At 32.7% G+C, this 26,903-nt stretch overlaps 1 protein-coding gene across 1 annotated transcript in view; it reads left to right on the top strand.

The window, feature by feature from the left end:
* The first annotated feature begins 1,317 nt into the window (after window positions 1–1,317).
* The window catches only part of LOC129230402 (transcription factor E2F4-like), a 31,145-nt gene continuing 5,559 nt past the window's right edge, over window positions 1,318–26,903 (top strand). The window contains exons 1-8 of the mRNA XM_054864799.1: window positions 1,318–1,428; window positions 4,640–4,749; window positions 7,894–8,164; window positions 11,940–12,068; window positions 16,315–16,569; window positions 19,918–20,059; window positions 21,551–21,643; window positions 25,207–25,254. Coding sequence (XP_054720774.1) covers window positions 1,318–1,428; window positions 4,640–4,749; window positions 7,894–8,164; window positions 11,940–12,068; window positions 16,315–16,569; window positions 19,918–20,059; window positions 21,551–21,643; window positions 25,207–25,254 — 1,159 coding nt within the window. The remainder of the gene's footprint in view (window positions 1,429–4,639; window positions 4,750–7,893; window positions 8,165–11,939; window positions 12,069–16,314; window positions 16,570–19,917; window positions 20,060–21,550; window positions 21,644–25,206; window positions 25,255–26,903) is intronic.

Below are 26,903 nucleotides of genomic sequence, written 5' to 3' on the forward strand. Positions count from 1 at the left end.
TTTTTTTTTTTTTTTTTTGTAAATCAAAGTTTTAAAGCCCCAAATTTTAGGCGATTTTTGATGATATTGGGATGACGAAGGATACGAATCCCTCCCTCGAAAATTTTTCTAAATGAAACCCCTAGATAAACAAACGTGGACCATATTTGAAAATGATAAGAATAGAAGGTTTTCAGGACTCTACCCAGGAATTTTTTTGCTATTGCTCCAAAATCTCAATTTTAGACGGTCTTGAATCTTGAATGATATTATAGCCCTAGTGGGCCCCAAAACCACTACAAAAGCTGTTCAAACCAAGTTTTATTTATGGAAAAAATTAAAAAATTGAATTAAAACAAAGCTTAAAATTGCCGACTCCCCCCTCCCCCCCCGAACATTTCAGATCTTACGATCCTTCACAAAAACTTCTCTTGACTCTTTTTCAGGATCCCTTATGGTCAGGACTTTTTCCTTCTTTTCCCTTTTCTCCACTTTTTGCTCAGTGCCGTCCCAAGGTTTGGTTTTCTCACGTGGAAAGTGGGTCGTGGTCCCCCTTTTTTTCCACTTATAGGCCGATTACTGAATTGGCCATGGCCTAGGATTCCTGCTATTTGGGAGCCCCAAATTTACTAAAACTGTTTTAGCAAATAGCAAAAATTGTAATGTTTGGCTACAAGAGGGCCCTGAAAAAATGTCTGGTATGGGGCCCCCGATATCTTTAACGGGGGTTCCACGTCGATAGGGTCTGAGGTTCTAGGGGGCCCCAGAACTAATATAAACTTTTCAAACTAAGTTTGATTTACGGACGTTTTTTTTAAATAAAATTGAATGAAAACAAAGCTTGAAAATTTTCCGGCCCCTCCTGACTTCGAGCCCCCAGCGTTGCGGGATTGTACGTAGTTACGCTAGTGAAAGAAAAATACTTTTATTTAAAATATGCTGTGTGCTATATGTGTGTTTTGTGTTCTTTTTAAATAACTAAAAAATCTATGTAGAAGTCAAAAAACGAAAATAGTTAAATTAATTCATCCTGTTTGGCGGGCACGGGCCCCTGGGCCCCCTTAAATCCGCTACTGGGGATGGGGGGCGACATTGGTGGGAATCGAACCTCTTCTTTCTGTAGAAAAAGGCAAGTGTTCTCACACCACCACACTAGAGTGACTCTATGGCCTCTTTTAAAGTGACTCTAGTGCGGTGGTGGTTCTCACCGCTCGGCAACGGAAACGCCTTCGAGATCACTGGTTGCGGTTCGCGAATCAACCTTACGCTTTTTAATAATTTGTAAAACCCATTTTGGCAACACATGCAGTTCTGTTGGTATGTATGTTCGTTAACAAAATGGTTGACATAGGAACGCCGAGTCGTCACGAGAAAAGTCTTGGGTTATTAACCACCAAATTCGTGTCTCTGCTTCAGGAAGCAAAAGATGGGGTCCTGGATCTGAAAGTGGTGAGCTTCCGTTCTTTTGTAAAAACTTGATTGTAATGATTTTTTTAAAGGAACGTTACCTGTCGTTAAAGAGACCATAATGGCGCCAGTTTAAATGTCGCTTAAATATACCGCTGTTTCGTTGTATGATCTGTGAGTTGTCAGACTAATTTCATTAAGTATTTTCGATTTGATAATTTTATTTTCTTCTTGAAAAGTATTTGATTGTTGTCTCAACGGTTCCGTTTGTACGTGTTTTTATTGTCGTGGTTGTCATTCTGATTTTTCGAACTTCTGGCCCCAATGTTTACAAACATGACCACTCGGGAGGAATAGTGAGCCACGTTTTTGAGTTTAAGTCGACGATTTTCAATTCCTTTTGATTTTATATCGTTATTTTGCTCCCAAACACTTTCGATTTTATTTAGTCTGAACTTTTTTTTTTCATTTTGATGGATCAATTCCTAAAAATCGAAACTTCGAAGATCATGACTAGTAATCTGTTGGAACTGTTATATTTTGCGCTTATTTGGATTTCCCGATTAAATTGAAAACTATATACTACTGATTAGGATTCACAGAAGAATAATTTATTTATGTACTATGCAATGCATGAGCAATTATTTTTAAAATGTAGGAAGCGTTTGCATTTCAATGCAATTCTCTTACATTTACGAAGTTTTCTTCATATTGTCGCCACAACAATGTAGAAATTCTATAGACAGTTTATGTATTGTATTACACATCTTTTCTTTCAAAGGAAACTCAAACATTTAATTCAAAAGGTTCAAATTTTCACATCACAGTTTCAAAACAATGATGCTAAGCATTTTTGAATGGAAATCAAGAATCAAAACTTGACTGGTCCTGTGTGTGTGTAGAAAGGATCCAATACGAGATCTAGGAAATGTAGACGAACATACGAATGCTGTTTGCATAAAATTTTCAGACAGTTATGATATTTTTTTACAATTTTCTAAGATTAAAAAATGTATTGTACTGCTAAATCTAACTTAAAAAAGTTAATATATAATAACTACTAAAATGGGGCAGGTTGGAACACACGGTTTTACAGTACAGAAAAAGCTTATTTCATTATACTTTATGAATTTGATAAAGGGTTTAAATGAACTAAAATTGAAAAAAGGGCTTCTGCTCTTGAGACAGCAGCAGAAGATTTCAATTAGAGAGGCTGCTAAAACATATGTATTCAGTAAAAGAACTCTCAAGATAGTATAAGTAAATTTAAATTGAACGAAACCTAATGAAATTTTTTGGGCTGTAAGTTTATAAATAAAGATTTTTTAATCAATTAGTATTAGTATTTTTTATTCATTTCAATTTTTTTTTGCTAGTGTCCCAAGGTACCCCCACCTAGTGGGGCAGGTTGGGAGGTTGTAATGACTTTTTAATTTTAACTATGAAAATTTATTTTGATGAAATAATGGAGTAAAACAAAATTAAATTGAAGCAAAAATGTCTAAATTGCATGTTCAGTTCAGCTAAATTTGTTGAAAATTGATTTGAAAATTAAATTTCTAAAAATCAATAATAAAAAGTGTCCCAAGGTGCCTTACCTTCTCCTAATCTTCAACGTGCCCTCCTTGCCCCTTAGAAGTTTTAACAAAACTTTATCACGAAAGCAAACGTTTTTTTGAAAGAGGTAAAGATTCACATAAAGCTTGGCTTTGAAACGTCACCCGCTCGTTTCAATCACGTTGACTTCTGATTTGAGTATAAATCTGAATATGTTTAGAAACTAAACTCATAAGAGTTTTCATGAATTAAAAGATTATTATGAAAAAATTATTCTTGGATTTTGTATGCAGTCTAGTGTACCAAAAAGTAAAAAAAGCACCTTTTCTAAGCAATATATATCTGGGTTGTATCTGCTTTATAGTAATTTTCATAAATGACCCAATATAAGTTACATATTGTCTCTATCTGTATAGTTGCTATATTATTAATTAAAATATGATAAATTGGTTCAAAAATGGTTGCGTTATTGCAAAACTTAGAAAACTCAAATTAATATTAGGATGAAATTATAAAGGAAACAAGTAGGTTACGTTTCAAGGGTGCATTGAAAAATGCAAAAAACAGGCCATTGCGCATTGATTTTTTTTTCCTGACAATTTATTGGATTGACCATTATCTGTAAACTTGTTTTTTTTTTTTTTTTGTATACATTGAGAGTATACTTTTCTTTAACACTTAGATACAATTATTGTAAATGATTATATTATTAAAATCACAACATTTATTTCTGTTGTATGTTATCAAAACCAAGGATCGCCCTAAAGATTTTAAATTGTTCGCCAGTAAATTTCCCAAATTTTTAAAGTGTTAGCCAAATTTCCAAAGTCAGTCCAAGACTAACTTTTCTCATTTTAATGTATTTTTGTCTGCAGAAATATTTAATCAGAGAGTGAAGTATAACTTAATTTTTGACAATTTTTTGAGGATATGGACGGGTATATCCAGGAATTTTTTTCCTTTTTTAGGAATTTTGTGAGAAAAAAATGCAAATTAAGTAGTTTTTCCACAAATTATATGTAATTTTTCAAAGGAAAAATGACTAAAAACAACTTAAAGTGATATTTATCATTCTTAAAAATGTTTGAGAGTAGAAATAAAAGCTTTTAATAAAGTAAAGACTGCATTCCTATCTTACTCCGATGTTTCAGACGTCGAACACAATGAAACTAACGCGCCATTCAACAAAGCATCCGCCAACAATTTCTACTCGGTAGCAACACTGCGCCCTCAATATCCGATCAGCGAGAGGCAAACGTCATCCTTCCACCGATCCGATGGACAGTAACGCTCCAATCCGATTTTAATGCACATGCACACACCTCATTCTGCTCGGAGTGGTCTGAGGATAAAACAACTCTCAGTGATTGCTAATCTGGGAGTTTTGTGAAAGGTTCGTTTTTAGGGGTCCGAATTTTGTGAACGGACCTAATTTTTATCTAGACTGACATTTGACGGGAGATTATTTTTCTTCTGTGTATATTTTGGTGAAATTTCTGTTCGCCAATAAATTCGCCAAATTCGAATTTTTTTCGCCGAATTTATGGTTTTATCGCATTTGGCGCATTGGCAAATGCTTAACTCGGTCCCTGAAAACATTCTATTTTAAAACCTCCTTTTTCTCGGTTTTATCAGTATTCTGTAAATTAAAAGATATTTTTTGGCATTTCTTAATTGTCAATAATTGTGTTTTTAGGCAGCTGATACACTTGCTGTTCGACAGAAAAGAAGAATTTATGATATTACAAATGTTTTGGAAGGAATTGGTTTAATAGAGAAAAAATCAAAAAATAGTATTCAATGGAAGTAAGTATAGTAAAAGAAAGTTTTAATGATATGAATTTGATATAAATTATGCAGCTTGCTTTATTGACTATTTTGATTTTTTTAGATTTAATTTAATATGGAAATTTGTGTGGGAATTTTTTTAAAAAACGAAATGCTTCTGCAATAATTTGCTTTTTTTGTGATGTGCCAGCTGTTCCAGTCTAATACAAAATTCCGTTAATTATAGTACTTTTCTGCTGTAAAACCGAATAAAACTGCTCCCTAAAGTGTGGTTTTGTATTTTTAAATATTGCAGGGTCCCTTCATCATCTCTGTAAGTTTTTCCAGATTAAGCATAAAATTTCTATATGTAAGGTGTTATTTTTGCTTTTCTGAGGAAATCCAGATTTTTTACACATTTTAAAACTTGATTGCATCTGTTCTTTCTGCAAAACGTCATTTTAGTTTATTATGTAATTCTGCTATCTTGACATTGATAATTTTGTTCTTGCAATTTTTTTTCAACCATTCTTATATTTTATTTTTGATAAAAAGAGGACTTGTATTGTATGCTCCTCTTTTTGCCACGCCCACTTGAAAATATCAATCCACTTCCGCTGAAACTGATTCAAGCCAAATACTGCCGTGGGCAAGTAAACAGCAGTATCTACAGAAATCAGTTTTTGAGATAATTGAAGAAATGTATGCTGGATTCAAATACTAGCAATAGGAAAATGTTTGGACATTTGCAATTACTCCCCTTTACTTGCCCGTGGCAGAATTCTACTTGTAAAAATTAGTATTGTTTTACTGGCCTCTATTTTGGGGCTTCTTAAGATAAAAAAAACATAATATTAATCTGTAATTTTTATTTGGGACATTTAGGATGGCAATAGAATAAAAAAAATCGGGTAATTCTAATGTTCTGCTTATGCATGTGCAAATGCAGATAATGCAAGTTTCTCAATTTTTTTTTTGTTTTTTTTTTTTTGTTTTTTGTCTTTCTTTAATTTAAAGTATGTTTCTGTTGTGATTTTTTTTTGCATGTTTCATTATTTTTTACTTCTATTTCTAAGTTATTCTTTTATTAGATTGCATTTCAACTATTGCATAGAGGCCATAATCCATTATCCGATAAGGTAGAAGAAGAACTCTATGATTTTTTAGAAAAAGAGCGGGAAGCCGGGCAAGCAGTCAGCAACAAACTGCTTACCAAGCAAGCAATAAAAATTGGCCAAAAGCACAAATTGTAGATTACAACATAGGCAAAATGTACCAGACAATAAGCCACTTTGATATGCGGACCAATCAGATGAACAACCCGAAAGATGAATCGTCCATTCGTATCACGAACATCGGGTGCAAGGAAGCGGAGCTTCACAGTTGCATTGTGCGTCCGCACTTCAGGGCAATTTGTTGCTCTTTTATTTAAAAAAAAGTACGAGCTGAAGCCCATCTCGCAATTAAAGCATTTGAAGTACATTTCCAATTTCTGAAAAATGTTCGAAATTGTCCATCGAAATTCAAAGCAATTGTATTTCCTGTTAGGAAAGTAAACAAGCATCATATGCTGATATTTATTAGATGAACTGTGATAGGACCTCTGCTCTATTCAAACTGACAGAATTTCAACAGAAGAAAAAGAAAGAATTGTAGTTCCAATAACTGATATGCAAGCTTTGAAAAAATAATCTAAGAGGTGAACTTGACATTTTCAGAGCTTGCTGCTAGTAGCAGAAGGAAATAAAAAATGCATTCCATTAGAAACTACTAAAAAATCAGTTGCACACATTATTTTGTAATATTAAAAAACAAACAGGGTTCGTACGCTCCTTCAAAACTCCTCCAATACTCCTTCATTTCGGAAATTTTTTTATCTCTATTATTTTTTTATTTATGACACTTTGATTTTTCGAAAAACCCTCTTTTTTTCAATCCTTGCTTACCAATCTACAAATTCATGTCAGCTCATTTCAAGCATAATCATGATCAATTACTACTTACTAGACCATCCCCAGTAAGAAAACCCCATATTTAACTAGTTAGAATCTGAAAAATGTCATTATTTCATAAGTCAAATTTTATTTAAAAATTCATAAAAATATGATCCCATTGAGATCCCAACTTGAAACTTTGCACAAATAAAGATAAAATACACACAAATTTTTGAGAATTTTTTAAAAAAAAATTCAGTATACCTTTTCTGAGAAATTTAAAATTTAAATTTCATTTTTTAAAAATTAAAAATTTTCTGAAATTAGTCATGTTGCATATCCAATTAAACAGCAACTAATGTACTTTAAAATGCTTTTTACATAATCTTTCTATCTATATTTAGTGCTGAGTTATTGTCCATTTTATGTTCAAACATCCATGAAAAAAAAAAGGGTTTTTCGAAAAATCAAAGTGTCATAAATAAAAAAAATAATAGAGATAAAAATCTAAAAATTTGGACTTCTGATTACCTCGAAGGGTACAATCGATGAGCCAAATTTCAAAGAAATACAAAAGGGTGAGGGGGAAAATTTCCCAAATTTTGGATCACTTGACATGGAATGACCCTATAGTAAATATATTTGCAATTAAAAAAATGAATAAGTTTTATGCAGCGCGATCAGACTGTTATCAACGTTCAACGTATTTTATCAACGTTCACGTGTAAAATGAAAAAAAAAAGTTTAGAATCGGAGTGGTTATTTGTATAAACTAAAGCAAAGCGTTGTTTAGACTAATACAATGGGTGAACTTCCGCTTTCAGTGATGCTAAAGGGATGAAAGTTCATTCCCAAAACCAATATTTAGTGTCAACAAAGCCCATTCTAACTCTAGGCCGCTCTTTTCCGAAAATTTTCATGTTGCAGGCGAGTAATTTGTGTCCACATTAAAATATTCATTACTCATGAAAAACTCGCGTTATAGCCATTTCGTGTAAGTCGGATGGCGTTGTAGCGGGATCCGACTGTACTCCTTCAAAATCTCATTTTACTCCTTCAAAACTCCTTCATTTTATTTCTGAAATTGAGTACGAACCCTGACAAATATGCTTAAATTTTTATTTTTTACTATTTTTACTGATTTTTTTAAAAATTCCTTTGTGTTTTTTTTTTATTAAAAAGTGAATTTCATCATAACAAATCTACTTTTTAGTGACTTATTATTTAAAAGAAAATAAACTAATTTCAGGGGTGCTGGACCAGGATGCAATACAAGAGAAATATCAGACCGCTTAGTAGTTTTGAAGCGAGAATTAGATTTCCTAGAACAAAAAGAAAAGGAATTGGACCTTCATCAGCAATGGATTATGCAGAGCATATGCAACATAAGAGAAGATCCTGAGAATGCTGAACTGGCATATGTTTTATATGATGATATATGTAATGGTTATGGTGATAGCACAATGATAGCAGTTGAAGCTCCATTAGGAACACAGCTCTCAGTTTCCACAACAGATCAGGTTTGTTTAACATTCATTGAAAATTTTGGTGCATATTTGGCTGGGAAATTAAAATTTTTAGTTAGTGGCAGGTATATTTTTTAATCATACTACACACCATAATTCATATCGTCTGCAAAAATGGGTAACACAAGTACTGTAGATAATGAAAATATCAGATTATCTGAAAAAGGGTTTAAATTGTATAGCTACGAGGGCGAGTCAAATGAAAGTGAGCCAACCTACCCTGCGCAATAATGGCTCAGTCCATCAACCGCGACGCATGCGCGCAGCACACAGGCAACCCTCATTTACAAAAGTGATACGTAAGTGTGAGGATAATAGTTCTTTAATGTTCCCATAATCCGGGTTGAAATCGGTTCGTGACATAATGGACGCTCCAAGAGATGAACAGCGTGGTGTGGTCAGGTTTTTGACTGCTGAAGGTGTTTCCCAACACGAAATTAGTCGCCGTATGGCTGCCGTGTACGGTGAACATTGCATTTCATTGGCCACTGTGAAGCGTTGGTGCAAACGGTTCAAAGAAGGATGTGAAAGTTGCAAAGACGATCCAAGACCGGGCCAAAGCCACCGTGCAATCACCCCCAACACAATTGCACAGGTTGATGAGCTGATTAGACAAGAACGGAGGATAAGCATCGATGAGCTGGCAGAGCATGTGAACATCAGTCACGGTTCGGTTCACACCATAATTCATGACCATCTCGGTTATCGGCTCTTGTGTGCTGAATGGATGCCCAAGATTTTGAACGACCGCCAGAAGACAGAGAGGTTCGGCGCTGCCTTGACTCATCTGATCCGGTATCACAATGAGGGTAACGACTTCTTGACTGCAATTGTGACAGGGGACGAATCATGGTGCCACCACTACGAGCCTGAAACACGCCGGCAGAGCTTACAGTGGAAACATTTGAATTCGCCACCCCCAAAGAAAGCAAAGGCCGTCATCTCCGCAGGTAAGGTGCTGTTGACTTTTTTTTTCGATCGTCAGGGGCCATTACTGATCGAATTTGCTAAACCTAGAGAGACTATCAATAGTGCCCGATATTGCGAAACGCTGGATCGCCTGCGTGTCTCTATCAAGAAGAAACGACCCGGAAGATTGACGAATGGGGTCATCTTGCTGCATGACAATGCCCGTCCCCACGTCGCTGATGTGGTTAAGACAAAACTGGCGAAGTTCAAGTGGGAAACGCTGCATCATCTGCCCTACAGCCCCGACCTGTCGCCTTGCGACTTTCACATTTTCGGGCAATTGAAAAAACACCTAAAGGGAACCAGATTCGTGTCGGACGATGCCGTGAAGGAGTCAGTTTCAGAATTTTTGAAGCAGCAACCCAAGGAGTTTTATGAGAATGGAATCACGCGACTCGTTAGTCAATGGGACAAATGTTTAAATGCCCATGGTGATTACTTTTAAATAAAGTACTCCTTTTGTCATATATTCGCATTGGCTCACTTTCATTTGACTCGCCCTCGTAATAAGTTATAAATTATCTTTGCTTAAAAACAGTTGTATTGTACATATAACATTATACTAACTGAAAAAATGTACAGTATGTTCATTATTGTAAAATAGTTGTATTTTCTATGCCGAAGGAGATAAAAGCAGTGAAGAAAAAGTACTTAAGTAAAACCGTCTTGCTTAGCTAATCCCCCCCCCCCAAAAAAAAACACTTTACTCTTTAGTAGCAAATGTAAAATAAAAGTAACTAACTACAAATTTACTGTTTTTAAAAAAAGTCAGTCATTTGTTTTTGTCCCTTATTGCAGAAACACATTTACTGCACTTTTCTTAACATCTGTTTCTAAGCCAACTGTGCACCATCTTTTGTATTCACATTTTTTCCAAAGAGGGCACTTGGTAGTAGCAAACATTTGGGGGGGGGGGGGCTAGTTTTTTTAACTCCCTCCACCCAAGAATAATATTTTAGTCAAACTATAATTGAGACTTCTAGATCTGTAAAATATTTGCTTCAGCATCACATGTCAAAGCATCACTGTTATACTGGTCAGGTGGCTGTAAATTAAAAAATATTTTATTAAATTTCATATGAGTTCGTCCAATATGTTCACTCTTAATATCACTCTTGAAAAGATGGGGGGGGGGGGGGGCTCTAATAGGGGCGCATGTTTTTAAAAAAGGACCCATTTTGTTGAAAACTCTTTCCCCTGTTTTATGAGATGTCAGCAGGACCTCCGAATTAGATTAGTATGTGCCCTGTTATTTGCGCACAACGAGCAATGTACAAAAATCTTAAATAAATCTTACTACCAAACGGTACAACCTTTAGGATCACAGATTGAGACCAAGTCCTAGATATAGGTCAATTCTCACTAGGTATGAGCCCAGGTAAAGCAGTTTGACTGCATAAGCCCTAATTCGGCCTCTACGGGGGTCCAAAGTTGATAATTTGGACCCAGAATTGCCATGGAGTTTATCTTAGAATTATCATTTTTACTCCTTTTTTTGCTGTTGTACTGCAGTATGATCTATTTGCATGTACTTACCTTTAAATTAATTACGTTGAACACTAATTTTTAATAGGTGGTTCTCAAATTTAAATTGGGCACTGCTTTTAATTTCAATAACTTAAATGCCAAAATAACGTAATTACAGGATGTTTATCGTTCGCAAATGAAACTAATTATTTTTCTTCTACATTAATTCTCCACTAGTAATCAGTATTTACTGTTTGCTAATGAAGACATTTACTTTAACTGGATATTAATTGTCTGCTTTCAAAGATATTCCACAATGATGAGCAGAAAGTGGAAGAGGAGAAAAAACTCTAATTTATTGCACATGGCACATAAAAAAAACAAAAATACAAGATCCTTGCGATTTTCCAAGTAACTTAAATTGTGCCTATAAATAAATAGGGGTTCTTCCTTCAACTCATTGTACTAACAAAATGTGCCAAATGTGTTGGGACATCGAACATAGTGTCAAAGTCTGAAATTCCAATGAAAACACCATTGCATTTCCGAGCCCAAACTAGCAGCTTTGGACTCTTGTTCCAGCTAAACTAGGTCTTATACATTAAAACTGCTTAGGCCGGACTCATATCTTGTGGGAATAGACTTATATCGAGAATTTCGTCCAAATCCGTGTCCCTCAAGGCCGGGCCGTTTGGTCGTTAGTCAAACAATATTGTATAAATTTTCAATTCAAAGTCGTATTTATGACTAGTGAGTTTTGTTTGAGAATCTGAATGAACAGTTTACAGTCAAGCACTCTGGGTACTTAAGTATGTTCAAATTTCAGGGCATTGCTTTTCATTTTAATTATAAGAAGAGAAAAGAAACATGGCTGTGAGTCGTAGATCAAGTTGATTCCTGTCCTTACTAAAAAAATAAACGTAAAATCGCATTGAAAATTAAGAAAAAATGTATCAAAGAAAATAAAAATATATCCTATTAAAATCCATTAAAAAACTCATTGCCCTCTTCTAAATGCTTATTAATTTATGACCTTGAAAAGATGGTCTCAGGAGAAGCAGTGCTTTACTCTGGATGCCTCATAAAATGAATGGGGTTTCAGTGATGTGTGGTCGTTTATTAAAAAGGCTTGGATTCTGGTAGAGTTATAAATTCTGCTGATTTGTATTTCCTTTTTTCCTAGAATTGTTTTTCAAAAATAACATCCTTACTTAAGCATTTAGTTCCATAAATTGATAATTTTTGGCCTTTTTTTATTTTGCCCTCAAGACAAAAAGAGACAGATATGTTAACTTTTGATGGTTTTAATTGCTGATATTGTCCCTTTTTTTAGGTTGATGAATTTGAAAATCCAGCCAACAAATTTCAACTACACATGGCATCATCAACTGGACCTATTAATGTGTTATTAGTGAATAAGGATGCTAATACCAATGCAACTCTTACCAATATTGCATCACAGGTAAATAATTGGGTATTTCCAAATGTTTCACTGTAATGATAATTTGGAATTTTATTTATAGTTATATTCAGATATGTAACATTTTAATTTTCAACAAAACTGTTTCGAAATAATGGCTGTTTTTTCTTCTTGTTTTTCGCTAAATTATTGAATTTCTCTTATCACAAATAATGTTAAAATGACCTTCTGAAATTGGGTTTGGTATTTAGTAGGAAAGAACTTTTCTTGTGAGCATATGTACTTAATAATAAAATTTAACAAACATCTTTTTCTTTTTTTTTTTACATCTGATAAAAAAACTGAACTAATCTAATTTTTTTATGCTTTCTTCCATTAATATCAAAATAACTTTTTTCATTTCACATTCCATTTGAGGGCAGTTCTCAAAAGGTGGGAGCAAACACAGACCTCAACTTTGAAGCTTCAACACCAAATAACTTTCATTTTAATTAACCCAAAAATTTTTGAGTTAAATTATAATACTGTATAGAGACAAGAATTGACATAAATTATGGAAAAAATGCTCTTCAAATGCCCTTTAAAAAATATAATTTTTACTAAAATGCACAATTTTTGACATAGCAAAATGTTAACTGAGCAAATGTGCCATTAAAAATTTTTTTAAAATTATTTCCATACATTAAAAAAAAAAAAATTAAAGGTATGAATCTTACACTTAATAATTTTTTGTTAATATTTTACACAAATAACAAAAGTAAAGACAGATTATTTACTTTGTAAACGATTTTAGAAAAAAGTAAGTTTGAAATGTGATGTATGTCCAAAAGTTACGATCTTTACAATGCTATTATTTGAGAACTAAGTATATGATGTTTTCATTTTAAAGGTATTTATCGATCCGCAGAATCAATTTTTAATTGTTTGAAAGTGTTTTCATAAGCTTTTATGCAGTATCTTGGAAGAAAAGTAATTTTTCTTAAACATACATGTGAGATATCCAAATGGCGTTACGATCTTGACGCCGATAATTCTGTCTGTTTATTCATAATTTTTGATGATCCACTGTCTTCTAACCTCAATAAAAAAGGTTATTATAATGTTATGTTCTTTAATCCATTGGTATTTTGCATAATTAATATGTTACACATTGAACAATACATAAATTACAGTGGAAACATGGCTGGCTATGATTGTAACAAAAGCCATTTTGCGCTAAAATCGCCAAGAAAACCTCCGTTGGCGACAACACAGTATACGAAAAGCTAAAGGTTACCAGAGGAGAATTCCAGTTCGACAAATGTAGTTTCGGTAGTTTATCGTCAGTTGCACCAGTTTTGGTGACTTTATCACCTGCGTGAGCAATTTTTTTTTCCTCCGCTTTTATTATTTTAGGATTTTTTTTCTCTTCTTTCTTTTGGAAACATAATTTAACGATCTCCAAATAGAAATACAAATTTCTTTTTTCAATAATTTTTTTTAGACACTGTTTTAATTCTTATGGCATTAGAAAAATTATTCATTATTAAAACTGATGTCACTTTTTACATTTTTTCTTAAAGCATATTTTGTTTATTTTTCCTTTAAAAATGTATATGTCATATTTATTTGTCTCCATTTTTATTCCTTATTTGTCCCAATAAATCAAACAACAAGTTAGTATAGTTATTTCCATGAAGCTTTTTTTTACCTTTCATCAACTTCTTCAAAATCATTCCAAAACTTTATTATACACTGGTGTAAGAAATTAAGAGAATTTTCAGATTTGGTCAATCATCTCCAGAATTACTGGTCCGATTTTAATGAAATTTGGTATGTGCATACATAGAAACAATACAAAACAATTAACCCTCAAAAATTTAAAATACACATGCATGATCATAAATAACACTCGTTAGAGTCGGATGGCATGAAACAGCGGTTGCAAAATTGAACAACAAAATGGGTTAGTAGGACGGATGGTCCCCTCTAAGTGACATATAGGCCTCGTAGTGTGGCTCCATACTTGAAATAAAGCAGTTCATGGGATCCTTAAGCGATTATTTCCACTCGTTCAACAATGCTGTTCTCAGGCTATGGATGGTCCCCGGAGGGGTGTTGCGAGTTGCTATTGCCCTCCCAAGAGCGTCCCAGACATTTTCTATAGGATTAGAGTCTAGAGATCTGCTTGGCCAATCCATTGAATAAATATCCACCCCTTCCAGAATTTGTCGACCAGAAGAGCTGTATGTGGCCTTGTGTTAACATCCATTAAAAATAACTCAGGGTTAACAGCGCCCCTCAAGAGGTGAGAATAGAGCTCCAAGACTTGATCCCTATACCTCGAAATTGTCACAGAGTCTCTCTCAAAGACATAGTGGGGTGTGCGGCCATCCAACATGATGCCTGCCCAGACCGTCAAACCACCACCACCATAATGATCGATTACGCCGATAGTGGAGATTAGGAATTAGGTTCCTGCTTCTATCCATATAAATGTAGGACAATAATAGTCGTTTAAGCTGAAACGGGACTCGCTATTTACCCTCCAATGTCTGGGAAGTCGACCATTATGGAGGAGGATGGTTTGATGGTCTGGGCAGGCATCATGTTGGATGGCCGCACACCCCTCCACGTCATTGAGAGAGACTCTGTGACAGTTGCGAAATATAGGGATGTGATCTTGGAGCCCTATGATCCCCTCTTGAGGGGCACTGTTAGCCCCGAGTTAGTTTTAATGGATGTTAACACAAGACCATATACAGCTCTTCTGGTCGACGAATTTCTGGAACGGGAGGATATTCACTCGATGGATTGCCCAAGTAAATATCTAGACTCCAATCCTGTAGAACACGTCTGGCACGATTTCAGGAGGGCAATAACAACTCGTAACATCCCTCCGAGGACCATCCATAGCCCGAGAACGGCGTTGTTGAACGAGTGGAAATAATTGCTTAAGGATCCCATGAACTGCTTTATTTCAAGTATGGAGTCACACTGCGAGGCCTATATGTCTGTTTGAGGGGACCAAACACTCTACTAACCCCCCTTTTTTTAGTTTTGCAATTGCTCTTTCATACCATCCTACTCTAACGAGTGTCATTTATGATCATGCTTGTGTGTTTTAAATTTTAATTGGTTATTTGTTTTGTATTGTTTCAATGTATGCACATGCCAAATTTCATTAAAATTGGTCCAGTGGTTCTGAAAATAATTGACCAAATCTGAAAATTCTCTTAATTTCTTACACCAGTGTATATAAAGAGCAGTATGTATAGCCATTCAAGTACTTCATTAATATCCTCTTTATTATTAAATTGCGAAATTCAAAAAGTAGTAAATAAAATTTTCATTGGAAAAGTTAAAAATCAGATAAGCAATTGTGAAAAATGGTGAAACTTACATTATGATGATGTCCAAAATTGATTACCTACAGACTGCTGATTTAATTTGCCAATGAACAATTTTTACAAATACGTGCTGTCTTTTAATGTTCATATATTGTGTTCTAGGTATGCATACTATAGAATAAAAGCAAAAGTGATGTCAAATTTGAAAATTTTTGAAATTGCTCAAAGTTATTTTTTTTGTTCCCACCTTTTGAGAACTGCCCTTGAAAAAAACTGAAATTATTGTTGCTATTTTCCATTACTTTATAATTATATTTAATCTTACTTGTTGTTGATAAACTTATCATTTTTATATATTAGTTCATTTGCTAAAGTTCTGATTGGCCATACCTCTCTTTTCATATGATCAAGGTCATGAGATGAAAAGCAAGTAACAAGTCCAGTTGTCTCTTCTGAGAGAAAACCTTGCTAGAAAATTAGGAACGACAGCTCAGATGCAAATAAATCTGAAGTTACAAGCTATACACCTGCTAGTCTACTTTAAAATCAGGACATAGCCATGCTCAGGGCGTCCTACTTTTTCCTACTTAAGTAGAAATGTCCTACTTTTCATCAAAGTAGTTGGAATTCTAAATCAAAATACTTAAATAAGTTTCACTTCATAGTGCACATATTTTTTGTTTTCTTTCTGTGGCTATGTTTCATTTTATAATTTTTCATTCTTCGTCATAATATTATAATAGTGATTTTTGAGAATTTGATACATTGCTCTTTTTACTCAGGGTCTTTAAATAAGATTTTGCTTTCTGAAAAGAAACGTCCTCTTCCCTATTCTGATCATTGCTGATAGTTACATTAATTTTTCTAGTCTTTAATTTTTTTTGCAAAAAAATAAATATTATTCACTAATAATAAGTATATAATATATCATTGAAAAAACATTAATTATTTTGTTGTAGGCCCTTGCGTCAACAGTAGATGTCCCAAGCACATCCTGTGCCCCTTCACAGCCTGCACCTTCTACAGTTGAATGTGTACCGAAAGAAACTATTCCAGAACCTCCTGTAACAAAGAAGGAACCTGAAGTTCCAAAAGCCCAAAGTCCTGTCAGAACCTATAGCAGACAGACGAGGCAAGCTTCCATCGGAGTCAAGAGAACTATTGCTGCAGTGATGAGTGGTAGCAGATCTTTACAGAAGAAGAAAGAGCTTGAGGTGATGCTTTAATGTTATTAGTATTCAAGTCTTGATCAATCTTTCATAAGAGTTGTATAACTAAGTTTAGCAGAAAGTAAACAACTTTAGAAATTTCTGAGCTATGCTTTTAAATAGTGCGTACAATCTGGGTGTTGAAAGGGAAATTGAATGTGTGAGTTCAGGTGTTTAGGAAAGCGGAGGAAAATTCTTCAAAAGAGGAAAAATCAAAAAGTGTTGACATACTTTTTTTCTTTTTTTGTGTTGGCAAAGGCTCCTAACTTCATTGTGTGATAGTTGCTATTAAATATTGTTATGACTATGAACTGTAAGCCTTGCAAGAAATGCAATTCTAGAAGTTTCTCTTCATTTTTTGTGTGAATGGGAACAAATAATGTTCGTTTCAAAAATAAAATTAACAAAGATAAAACAACCAATTCCTTTACTATTGTTTAAGTGCAGAAACAAGGAAACGATGAAAGTTATGAAAATAATTTTTGGCTGAAAATTCATGTGATAGGGCATAAATTTTTTTCCCCAGTATTTCAGTTTTTAGTTCAAATTTTGTTCAATAGATGGCACTGGAATAGTAAGCATTTGAATCAAAGAAAAATTAATGAAATTCACCCTAAAATTTTTTCGAAATTTGGAGTTGACATTACATTGGAATATTCTCAAAACTTTCAACATGTAACCAGAAGACGAAATTAGAAAATATTTTCTGTAAAGTAAAACTACCTATGAAATTTCACATTCATCACTGATTATTTCTTCAAGTTTCTCAACTGCTGGAGAGTTTTGCCGGTATACTGCAGCCTCGGAAAACATTTAACCTGAAACGAAAAATTCTGAGAGGAAAAATTTATGACCCTTTTACATGAGGTTGCTTTAAGAAATATTTCTTAGTCAACCAACTTGTAAATACAGCTGATGGTAGACATTTTGAAAAAATTTTAATGTTTTATTCATTAAAAATTTGAAAAAAATTGAAACTTAATTTTCAATTATGTTTTTTTTATTGACAAGCTTAATTTCTGCGATGGCTTCTAATGGGAAATTTTTGAACATAAATCAGGAATTCTGGGAAGAAAATTAACACTTTGTCACATGAATGTTCCGCAAGAATTGTTTCTATAATCTCGACCGTTTTCCTGTTATGAAAATTTAGAAAACCATCAGTCTATTTAGGACACCCAAAAGCTGGCTTCTTTCTCAGGTATGCAGAAATAAAATGTAGTTAAACCAGGACAGGGTTCGTACGCTGGGGGAAAACCTTGAATTGTCAGGGAAAATGATATAGTTAAAAATGTCACGGAATTTTCCAATATTGCCCCAAAAAAATTTTCTCAATTTTTCCATGATACTTTTGAAACATGAGATCTAATCTACGTTTGTATCGATGTTTCTTGAAAAAATTGTAAACATTTTGAGGCAAAATGGCGTTGGCAATAAAAAAAAGTGGTAATCCAAGAAAACTTCCGCAATCGCCATTTTTGGTCCTCAATAGTTCCTAAGAACAAAAAATTCCTGGGGTGAACGGGAATTATGCACAGACTCAATAGGGGAGAAGACAATTTACTGCTTTGGAAGCACAAGCCTGAGTATGGGAGAGTTGATCAGGGAAAATCATTTTTTTTATTGGAAAGTCTTTTTGGCTACCGATGAAACGTAATCACAATTTTTGGTCATTCACAAGATGGAAGTAGACATGATGCTTAAATGCCTAAGTTTCCAAAAACAAAGCAGAATTGGATGTTTTCTTTAACTGCAAACTAATGAAAATGATGCATAATGTGCTGCAAAAATTTTTTTAATTTTTTTTTTAATTATTTGAAATAATTTTCTTGAGAAATGAAAAACTTTGTTCTTAAATCTTATGCTTATTGCCTTGGATGCAAATTTGCAAAAAAACTTATCAATTGAATTGTAGTGTCATGAAGATTTTTTATTTTAAAATTGTTTTCACACTAAAAATTCAAAAACTTATTTCTTAATTTTTGGCGTAGCAGCCATATTTGGTCATTCCCAAAAAGTATGCAAGACTTTCTAAGTGCTTAAGTTTACGAAAACGGCATTGAATGTTTATTGCAATGCAAACTATTGAAAACAATGCAAAAATTTTTTTTGTGTAATTCGTAATTATTCTCTGGAAGAAATCAAAATTTTATCTTCAGAACATTTTTTTTATTCTATTTGATTAGATGCTTATATGCTAAAAACTGGCTATTCTGTCTTAATTGTGGTTTTTTATGGATTATTATAACAACATTTATGCTACACATTCAACAATCTACTTATTATCTTAAATTCTTCACTTATTTGCCATATTTGGTTGTTTGCAAGATGGAAGTAGACGTAAATTTCCAGAAACAGAATTGGTGTTTATCTCAATTCTCAATGTTATTAATCTATTAAAAATAACGTAAAATGTGCAAAAAATTATAAATTTTTAAAAATTAATTATTTTTTAGAAAAGAAAAATTTTAGTGTAAGCATAATATATGAAAGAAAAAAACACCTGATGATATTATTGGCTTCGGTCTATGATCTGTGAATGTTGATTTTTGTTCTTGTGCATTATATGGTATGACGATCAATGCAATATTTGGCTTAATATGTTTTTTGTTAGATACTAATAAGAAAATTTAAAAAAGTTTTGTAAACCAAAAGCGTATGCTAAAAGATTGCTGCACGATTACAGCAAAACGCTAACATTGCACATGACACGTGGCATTGTATAAATGCTGAAATAAGTTGAGAGTATATTGTTTTCAACAAATAGTAAACAAATGAAAACATAATATTGTTCTTGAAACTTAATTTTGAATGAAGCTTGTAACCTGGAATTTTCTAAAAAATGACCTGGAACACCTGGTCAAGGTCCTGGTCAAATCCCCTGACCTGGAAAAGTCAGGGAAATTTTTTTAACCTCAAGTATATGAACCCTGCAGGAAACTGAGAGCTTAAACTTGATGCTAAGAAAACTTAATGTGGGATTTTAAATATTAAGTTTATGAAAGTATTAAGGTATCTATTTAAAACCAATGCTTTTTCTAGACTTAGGAAATAGTGAAACAGGTTGACTCTTTATTAATAAAATTGAGTCTTTCAATGGTCAAAGCTTTTGTATATGGAAACCCATACACGATGAATGCTGAAAATCAGTATCTTTGACAAGCTCCAATGTGTATCACATGTGAGATGCTTTTTTTAGAATGAGAATTTAAATTACTAAAGAATAGAAGTCAAGTTAGCTCCAAAGAAGTGACAAAACTAATGTACACACGTATTCCATGTATAATCGGGAGTTTACTGTACTATAACACAATTTAATTGGTAACATGTTAATATGTTGTATTATCTTTAAAGGCTGCGGAAGATGCTTCTTCGAATCGCATGGTTACACGCAACTCACCTCGAAAGGGAGCATCACAATTAGTGCCTACAACTTTAGCACCTCCAGTGACCAGAAGACAAAAAGGAAAGACAGACTCTACTGAATCATCTCAAAGTAAGCTTACCTTGTAAAAGGCTAAATTTAATTGCCAGTAAATTTTTTTCATGCTCTCTGTCTGTCCTAATTCATTCTACTTTTATGAGCGTTCCTTTTTTTATATTTAAGATGTGAAGTGCCTTCCTTATTTGCAAACGAAGCGATATACAAAAATCTTAAATAAAACTTAGTTCAACCTTATTTTATAAATGTTCAGTACAGAGTTGGATTTTTGACCTAATATTTGTGTGCTAAGTTGAAATTATAATGAAAGAAAACATTTAAGATTAATGTACTGCGCACAAAAAATTTACCACAAAAAGGTTTTTGATTGAAATTTTTTTGAAAGTTGCAGCGGCAAGTTTTCCTTGTTACTGCTGAATATCCTGTTTGATGTGTGGTGCTCTCCAAAGTCTCTATCTTGTAGAACAGTTTATAGGGGCACTTATAAAAGCCATATTCCATAGTGAAAAGCCTCAAGTAAAGTAGCTCAAGGGCCCTATTTTTTAGTCATCATTGTTCTGGAGAATAGGTATCTATCTCATCACTCCTTGAGTTTTACGTGATGATCATAACCGAAGTTGGCCACGGCAGATATCTCAGGGCCAGCTTTTGCCTAGTTATCGGTAATCTGCCAAAATACTTATTGGTGCATCCCTGGTTTGTGAATAACTAAGTAGTTTAAAGTCATGATTAAAATTGTTTATTTAAATCAATTGTTTTGAATCGACACCTTACCATCCAGTAACAGAAGAAATTATTTTATGTCGAAAATGTTCACAAACTGTTTCAGATATCTAATATTTTAATTGAACTTTCTGTCTACCATGCATGAAAAAAAAAAAAAAAATCCTATGTCCCTCCCTTTTTAAACATTCCAACATTAAAATCCATCCATCATTTCCATCTTTAGTGAAAATTGCAGGGCAGATTTCAGTCTTCTAGTGTCTTGCAAATGTATTTTTTGTTTAAATGTATCTAAATTATTTTAAAATTTGCATATAATTTTAACATATCGTCGCTTCAGAGCAACAGTAAGATATCTTAGTGTTATTTCTGGGATTAGATATCTTACTGTTGCTCTGAGGCAACAATATGTTGCCCCAACTCGGCTAATTTATTTCTTTAAATACTGTATTTATTTTTATGCTATGTTTTAGTTATTAAATTACTAGTATTAACTTACTTTTGCAAAAAATAAAATTTAGGTAAGTAACTTTTCAGCTTTTTATCGGTGCTTTTCTGTAGTGCTTTTAAAATTTCTTCCCAAAGTTATCTTGTATCTGCTTCAAAATTGTGTTGTGATCTGATGCAAATAAAACTGAGTTTACCTGAATCCAATTTTGAGTTCTGATTCAAAATTGGTATATGTCCTAATACCATATACAGAAATTCTGGTTAAAAATTGGTGTTAACACTAGTACAGGGCTGATATTCCATGCCCTGCTCATGCTTTTTATTTTTTATATAATATTTTCATAGAAACTAAAATGTTATGATTTTTTTAAGGTAACTCGCAAAGTGGGCTAAATAGCGAAGTCCAAGCAGATGCTGACAATTTGCTCAACATTTCCAAAGATTTATTATTCGACCCTATTGCTGGTAAGCGATTCCTTAACTTTTATTACACAGAATTAAATTTCTGTGTTTTATTTAAATCAGAACACTTAAAAGTGCATGAGTTGATCTTTAGGGTTTGTACTTTTTTTAGCATTTCTGCATATTAAATGCATTTGCCCTAAAGAGGGCATCAGTCTGTGTAATGATAAGCATATGATATACAGTGAAGCGCCATTTATACGTTTCTCTTTTATACGTTTTTAAAATTGGTCCTTGCAAAGTCTAATACACATTAACCTATACCTATTATACGTTTTTTCGTTTGTACGCTTTTTAAATACAGTCCCTTCAAAAACGTATAAACAGTGCTTCACTGTAATAGGAAAAGTTCTGCGTTTGGCTCAAAATAAAAATGCAGATTAGCAGTCACCCACAAAGCAGAATACTATTAACAGGATTCAAAAATATCATGATATTTTCAAAAATACCAAAAATATCCGATATTTTGATACATATCGGATATTTTGATATCAATCCGATATTTTCAATCAGCACAAATTAAAATCTTCAAAATAGTAAATGAATCTTCAAATCACTCTTTATTTTCTTACATTGATATTACAATATTTAGACTTAAAATTAACGCTTCTTTCATTATATCTAATATTTCATTAAATTTTTTTATCAATTTTAAAGGAGTTCATTTAGTATTAGCTGTTGCACTCATTTTTCTTCTGTTAGCCACTTTTACACAGTTATATGATTCACAAATAAAAATTATGCCTTAGTCGGTGCGCAGTCATAAGAATTTTTCTTTTTTTCTGACCAACATTTAATATTTAGTAAGGCACTTATAATACGAATTAAAATTGTTACATTACTAATCATTTTATCTATATAAAATAAAAAAAGAATAATATATTACTTTGTTATATCAATGATGTATAATAATATATTACTTTGTTACATCAATGATGTATAAATACATCATAAAAATATAGTACATAACTTTCTGGTTATTTTCAATATTACAATGGTTAATATATTTTTTGTATTGAAAATACTTCAGTTGAAAAAATAAATATCGAAAATATCTAAATATCATGATATTTTCAAAATAAATATCGGATATATATCGTGATATATATTGACTGATATATATCAGCGAACCCTGCTACTAAAATTTGCTGCATACTTCTCAGAACAAAGGCCTGAGCTGCAGAACAATTCTGTTCAAATGTGAGAAGACAACTCAGACAAATTTTCTTTCAAGAAATTCTAGAAAATTCTGTAGAATTTCTGTATAAACTGCACATTTCTGTAGAATTTCTGTTCAAACTGTAGATTTTCTACAAATATCTTCTAACTAAAGATATATTTTGACAAATTTCTTCAAATTAAAAGATCTTAAAATTCTCACAAATTACGCCTTTTTGGGCTTGCAGAGCTTTTAAAGCTTGCGGAATATCAGAATTTTATGAGTCATTTGCAGAAACTTTAAATTTACTTTGAACTTAAAGAAGTCTGCAAAAATATCTTCATCTTTGACTGCTTGCGCCTACTTTGTGCCCTTAACCGCCATATGAGATTAGATTATCCCGATTTTTACCAGAATTTTAGCTTTTTACGTTTGTTTTGTGAAATTTCCTCCTTGGGGGTTTCACTTTTTCAGACTCCAGAGTGATTGTATATTTCTTATAAATGTGGAAAATAATTTGATTTTCTTTGTATTTTCGGTTTCCTTTTCCCTATTTTTCCCAATTGATCTTCATCCACCACAATTTCTGCCATAAACGTATGTTTTGGAAACCTGCCAACATTGAAACACGTTGTGTGTTTCAAAATTGCGGTTCTTGCTTAAGATTTCAATCCCTTTGCATCCTGAATATGTTTCAATTATTTTGAAAGTTTTGAGGTATTTTATAAAATGCGTCCGTAACTCGCCTCATTTAATATATTATTTCAGTAATTCATTTATTTATGAACATTATTTTAATTGCTCATTCATATTTTGTAAAATTAACCAAAAAGGAAAACGTGTAATTTGACACCCAGACTAGGATTTTAATAAAACTACATTTTTGCTTTTTCTATGCATTTGGAGAATCTTGCACGGTTTAGGTTTTACAGCCTTTTTATTTTTAGGTTTTGGGAATTTTATAGTTTTCATGATCAACTAATTTTATTAACGTTTTATGTGTACAATGCTAGAAGTAAACAATTTTGGGCAAATGATTTTACATTAGAGAACATCACAAAGTATTCTGCTTTAGGGGTAGTCGCTATTTGCTAATGGAGCAAAGGAGGGGGGAGGGTGTCAACTTATATGAGAAATCCACTAAAACGCAAGTATATGTGGTGTTTGAGTTATGAGACTTGAAGTTAGTGAAAATCGACTATTATTAGACCCCTGGTAAGTTGCAAACTATCAAAATGTTCAGATTGCAAAATATATTACTCTTTTTTAATGTCCGTAACCCACAGCTAGAACAAGCTAAAATGGGTCATAAGTTACAGGGAAGAGATGAATGCTTTTCAGTGTAAAATAGTGTTTATCTAATAAGTACAAAACATTAAATATAAACATAAACAGTATTACATTAATAAAAAATGATCTAAATGAACATACAATACAGCAGTGGCAAATTTGCAGGCTAGGAATCCTGTCGCATTGCATTTTCAGGTTGACCACTCAGTCTGGAAACTCATTTAGGAAGCCTGGAAAACAGTGAAATCTGGCTGAATTTCAAAATACAACTTGAAAACCGGGAAAACTCAGGGAAATTTTGATCGACTCTGGAAATTACAACAAGCAAAGTATCTGCTTTTACCGCGAACGTGATCCCATGATTTTTCACCAATTCGCTTTTTAGTTTTTTAAAAAATCGATGTCAAAATGAGTTGATCGAGTTCAAATTGTCGTATTTAGAACTTTTTTCATAAATTAATTTTTAAAGTCTAACTCATTTAGTAAAAATCTATTTCTGGAAAATTATTGTGATTTGCCAAAAATTGTATACCACGTTTGAAATTTCAAACCTTGTACATATTGTAAAGATTTGAACTATTTTGAAAGTTAAATGCCCCTCTCTCTCTACCTCATTAGTAATAAATAGTTAAAACTTTTCAGAAAATATTGGAAGTAAACCCACAGCATAAAAGTGCAAATAAAACTGATAAAAGAGGCCCTTAAAAATCAGTAGTTTGAGATCAACTGAGTGAGGACCTGGGTTGCTCTGGACCTCTTTATCTCTTTTCTGTACCCTGCTCCTGTTTAGTGCAAATCAAAAAGTTCCCTCTTTCCCAGAAAATTTGCAAGTTTTCAGAAGAAAAAAAATTTAAAAATAAATAAACAAACGAGATAAGTCTCCTTCATATTCTTTTAAAAAGAAATTTCTTTGCTGACTTCTGCATTAAGCCAAACATAGTCTTTATTGCTATTAAGGTTGCTTGATGGCACTTAAATCAATAATGAAAAAAAAAAAAACATCTTCTTGATTTTCTACTTCCTTTTTTCCTTTTCTTGTTTTTTTTTTATATTTTGTATTGCAAGTATTATTTATGTCCTATTTTAAGTAATATTTTTATATGTTTTAAAATCATAGATGACAAACTGCAAGAACAAATATTGGAAGAACTTATCTCCACAGAAAGTAAGCCTGTTTGTTTTTCATTCTAGCTTGTTAAGTTTGACTTGAATTTTTAACACCCTTTTATTAGCTTCACTTGTATGTTTGTGAGTAACTCTCCTTTGGGCTAAGAGCTAGTTGCTTATTACTGTTAGTACATTCCACCACTTTATTAGCGTTCGTGTCTGAGCGGTCTAAGGCGCGGGTCTTTGCTGACATCCACCTCTGGGAATCATTGGGCGTGCGTTCTAATCCCGTCTGCACCGAAATTAAAATTTATAATCTTGCAACTCAATTTTCACCCCCTTTTTGTGATCGGATTCTTTTAAAATTTGGAATGCAACCTCAGACCCAATGACAATGCAATATTCTATAATCCAATTAATTTATTAACGATAAGTTATTAGTTTATTCTAATTAACACGCTTTTATTAGCTTAACTTGTATGTTTGTGGGTCCAACTTTCCTTTGGACAAATAGCCAGTGACTTATTAGAATTACTTACAATGTACAAATCAGAGGGGCGGAATATAACAGTGTTTGCACATGAATTTATCAGAAAGCATTCAAAATGTCTAATGCAATAGAATACTAAGATAAATTCCATTATAAAAATCGAACACATGCACAAAGATTTCATTTAAGAGTTACAAGTGTTAGCAGTATTTAGTATCTAAATCTTATTTGAAAAATAATAATAATAGTTTAAAAAACTAAAAAAACCTTTCTTTTGTAGCAAAATGAACTAAAAGTAAAAAATAAAATAATAGTTTAAAAAACTAAAAAAAAAAACACGTTTTAGTAGCAAAATGAACTAAAAAGTTAAAAATAATCTTTGGATGACAAGTATATAAAGTAATTGACCAAACACTTAATTTTACTGTAATAAAAAAAAGCGTGGGGCGCTGCTTATTTACATTTTTGCATGGATAACAAGTGGAAGAAATTTAAGACAACTGATAAGAAGCAAACCACGCTTCTTTTCTATTACAGTAAAATTAAGTGTTAGGTCAATTACTTTACATACTTGTCATCCAAATATTATTTTTTAACTTTTTAGTTCATTTTGCTACTAAAGCATGTTTTTTTAGTTTCTAAAACTGTTATTTTATTTTATCCTTAAACGAAAGAACACCATCGAAGAAAAAACTTATTTTGAAAGGAAAAAAATCTGTTCTTTCTAATGGTTTTAACGTAAAGAAGATGCGAGGTGACAAACTTGAGATATAGCTCTTTGAAAATAGGCTGTTTTTCACTTGAGCGATTTTGATAGCCACTTTGGATGTCAATATCTTTTAGAAAATAGATATTTAAGCTCTGCAACTGTAACCCATTAAAAACAAGTATTTTTACAATGGAATTACAAAGTATGAGCTTTTGAATAATTTTTGTTCAGATTTTATGACAACTTAAAATCCAAGAAAACCTCTAAAATATCCAAGTTTTCTTTTCTGAATAAACCTGGTTAGATTTTTAATGCATTATGGGCACAACAGTGTTTTTAATTTCATTGTTTTTTCTCGTTGTTCAACCTCCTCTGATGATTCTGCATGTAATTTTTTTTCGTGTTTTCTTCCCTTAATGCCTGGGTTGCTTGGTGAAAATTAAAGAAAGTAGCCAAACCACTTCAGGAAATAAGCCAAAAATAGCCAACCAGAAAGAAAAATGGCCAA

The sequence above is a fragment of the Uloborus diversus genome, chromosome 9, assembly GCF_026930045.1.
Source record: "Uloborus diversus isolate 005 chromosome 9, Udiv.v.3.1, whole genome shotgun sequence".
Classification (NCBI taxonomy): Eukaryota; Metazoa; Arthropoda; class Arachnida; order Araneae; family Uloboridae; genus Uloborus; species Uloborus diversus.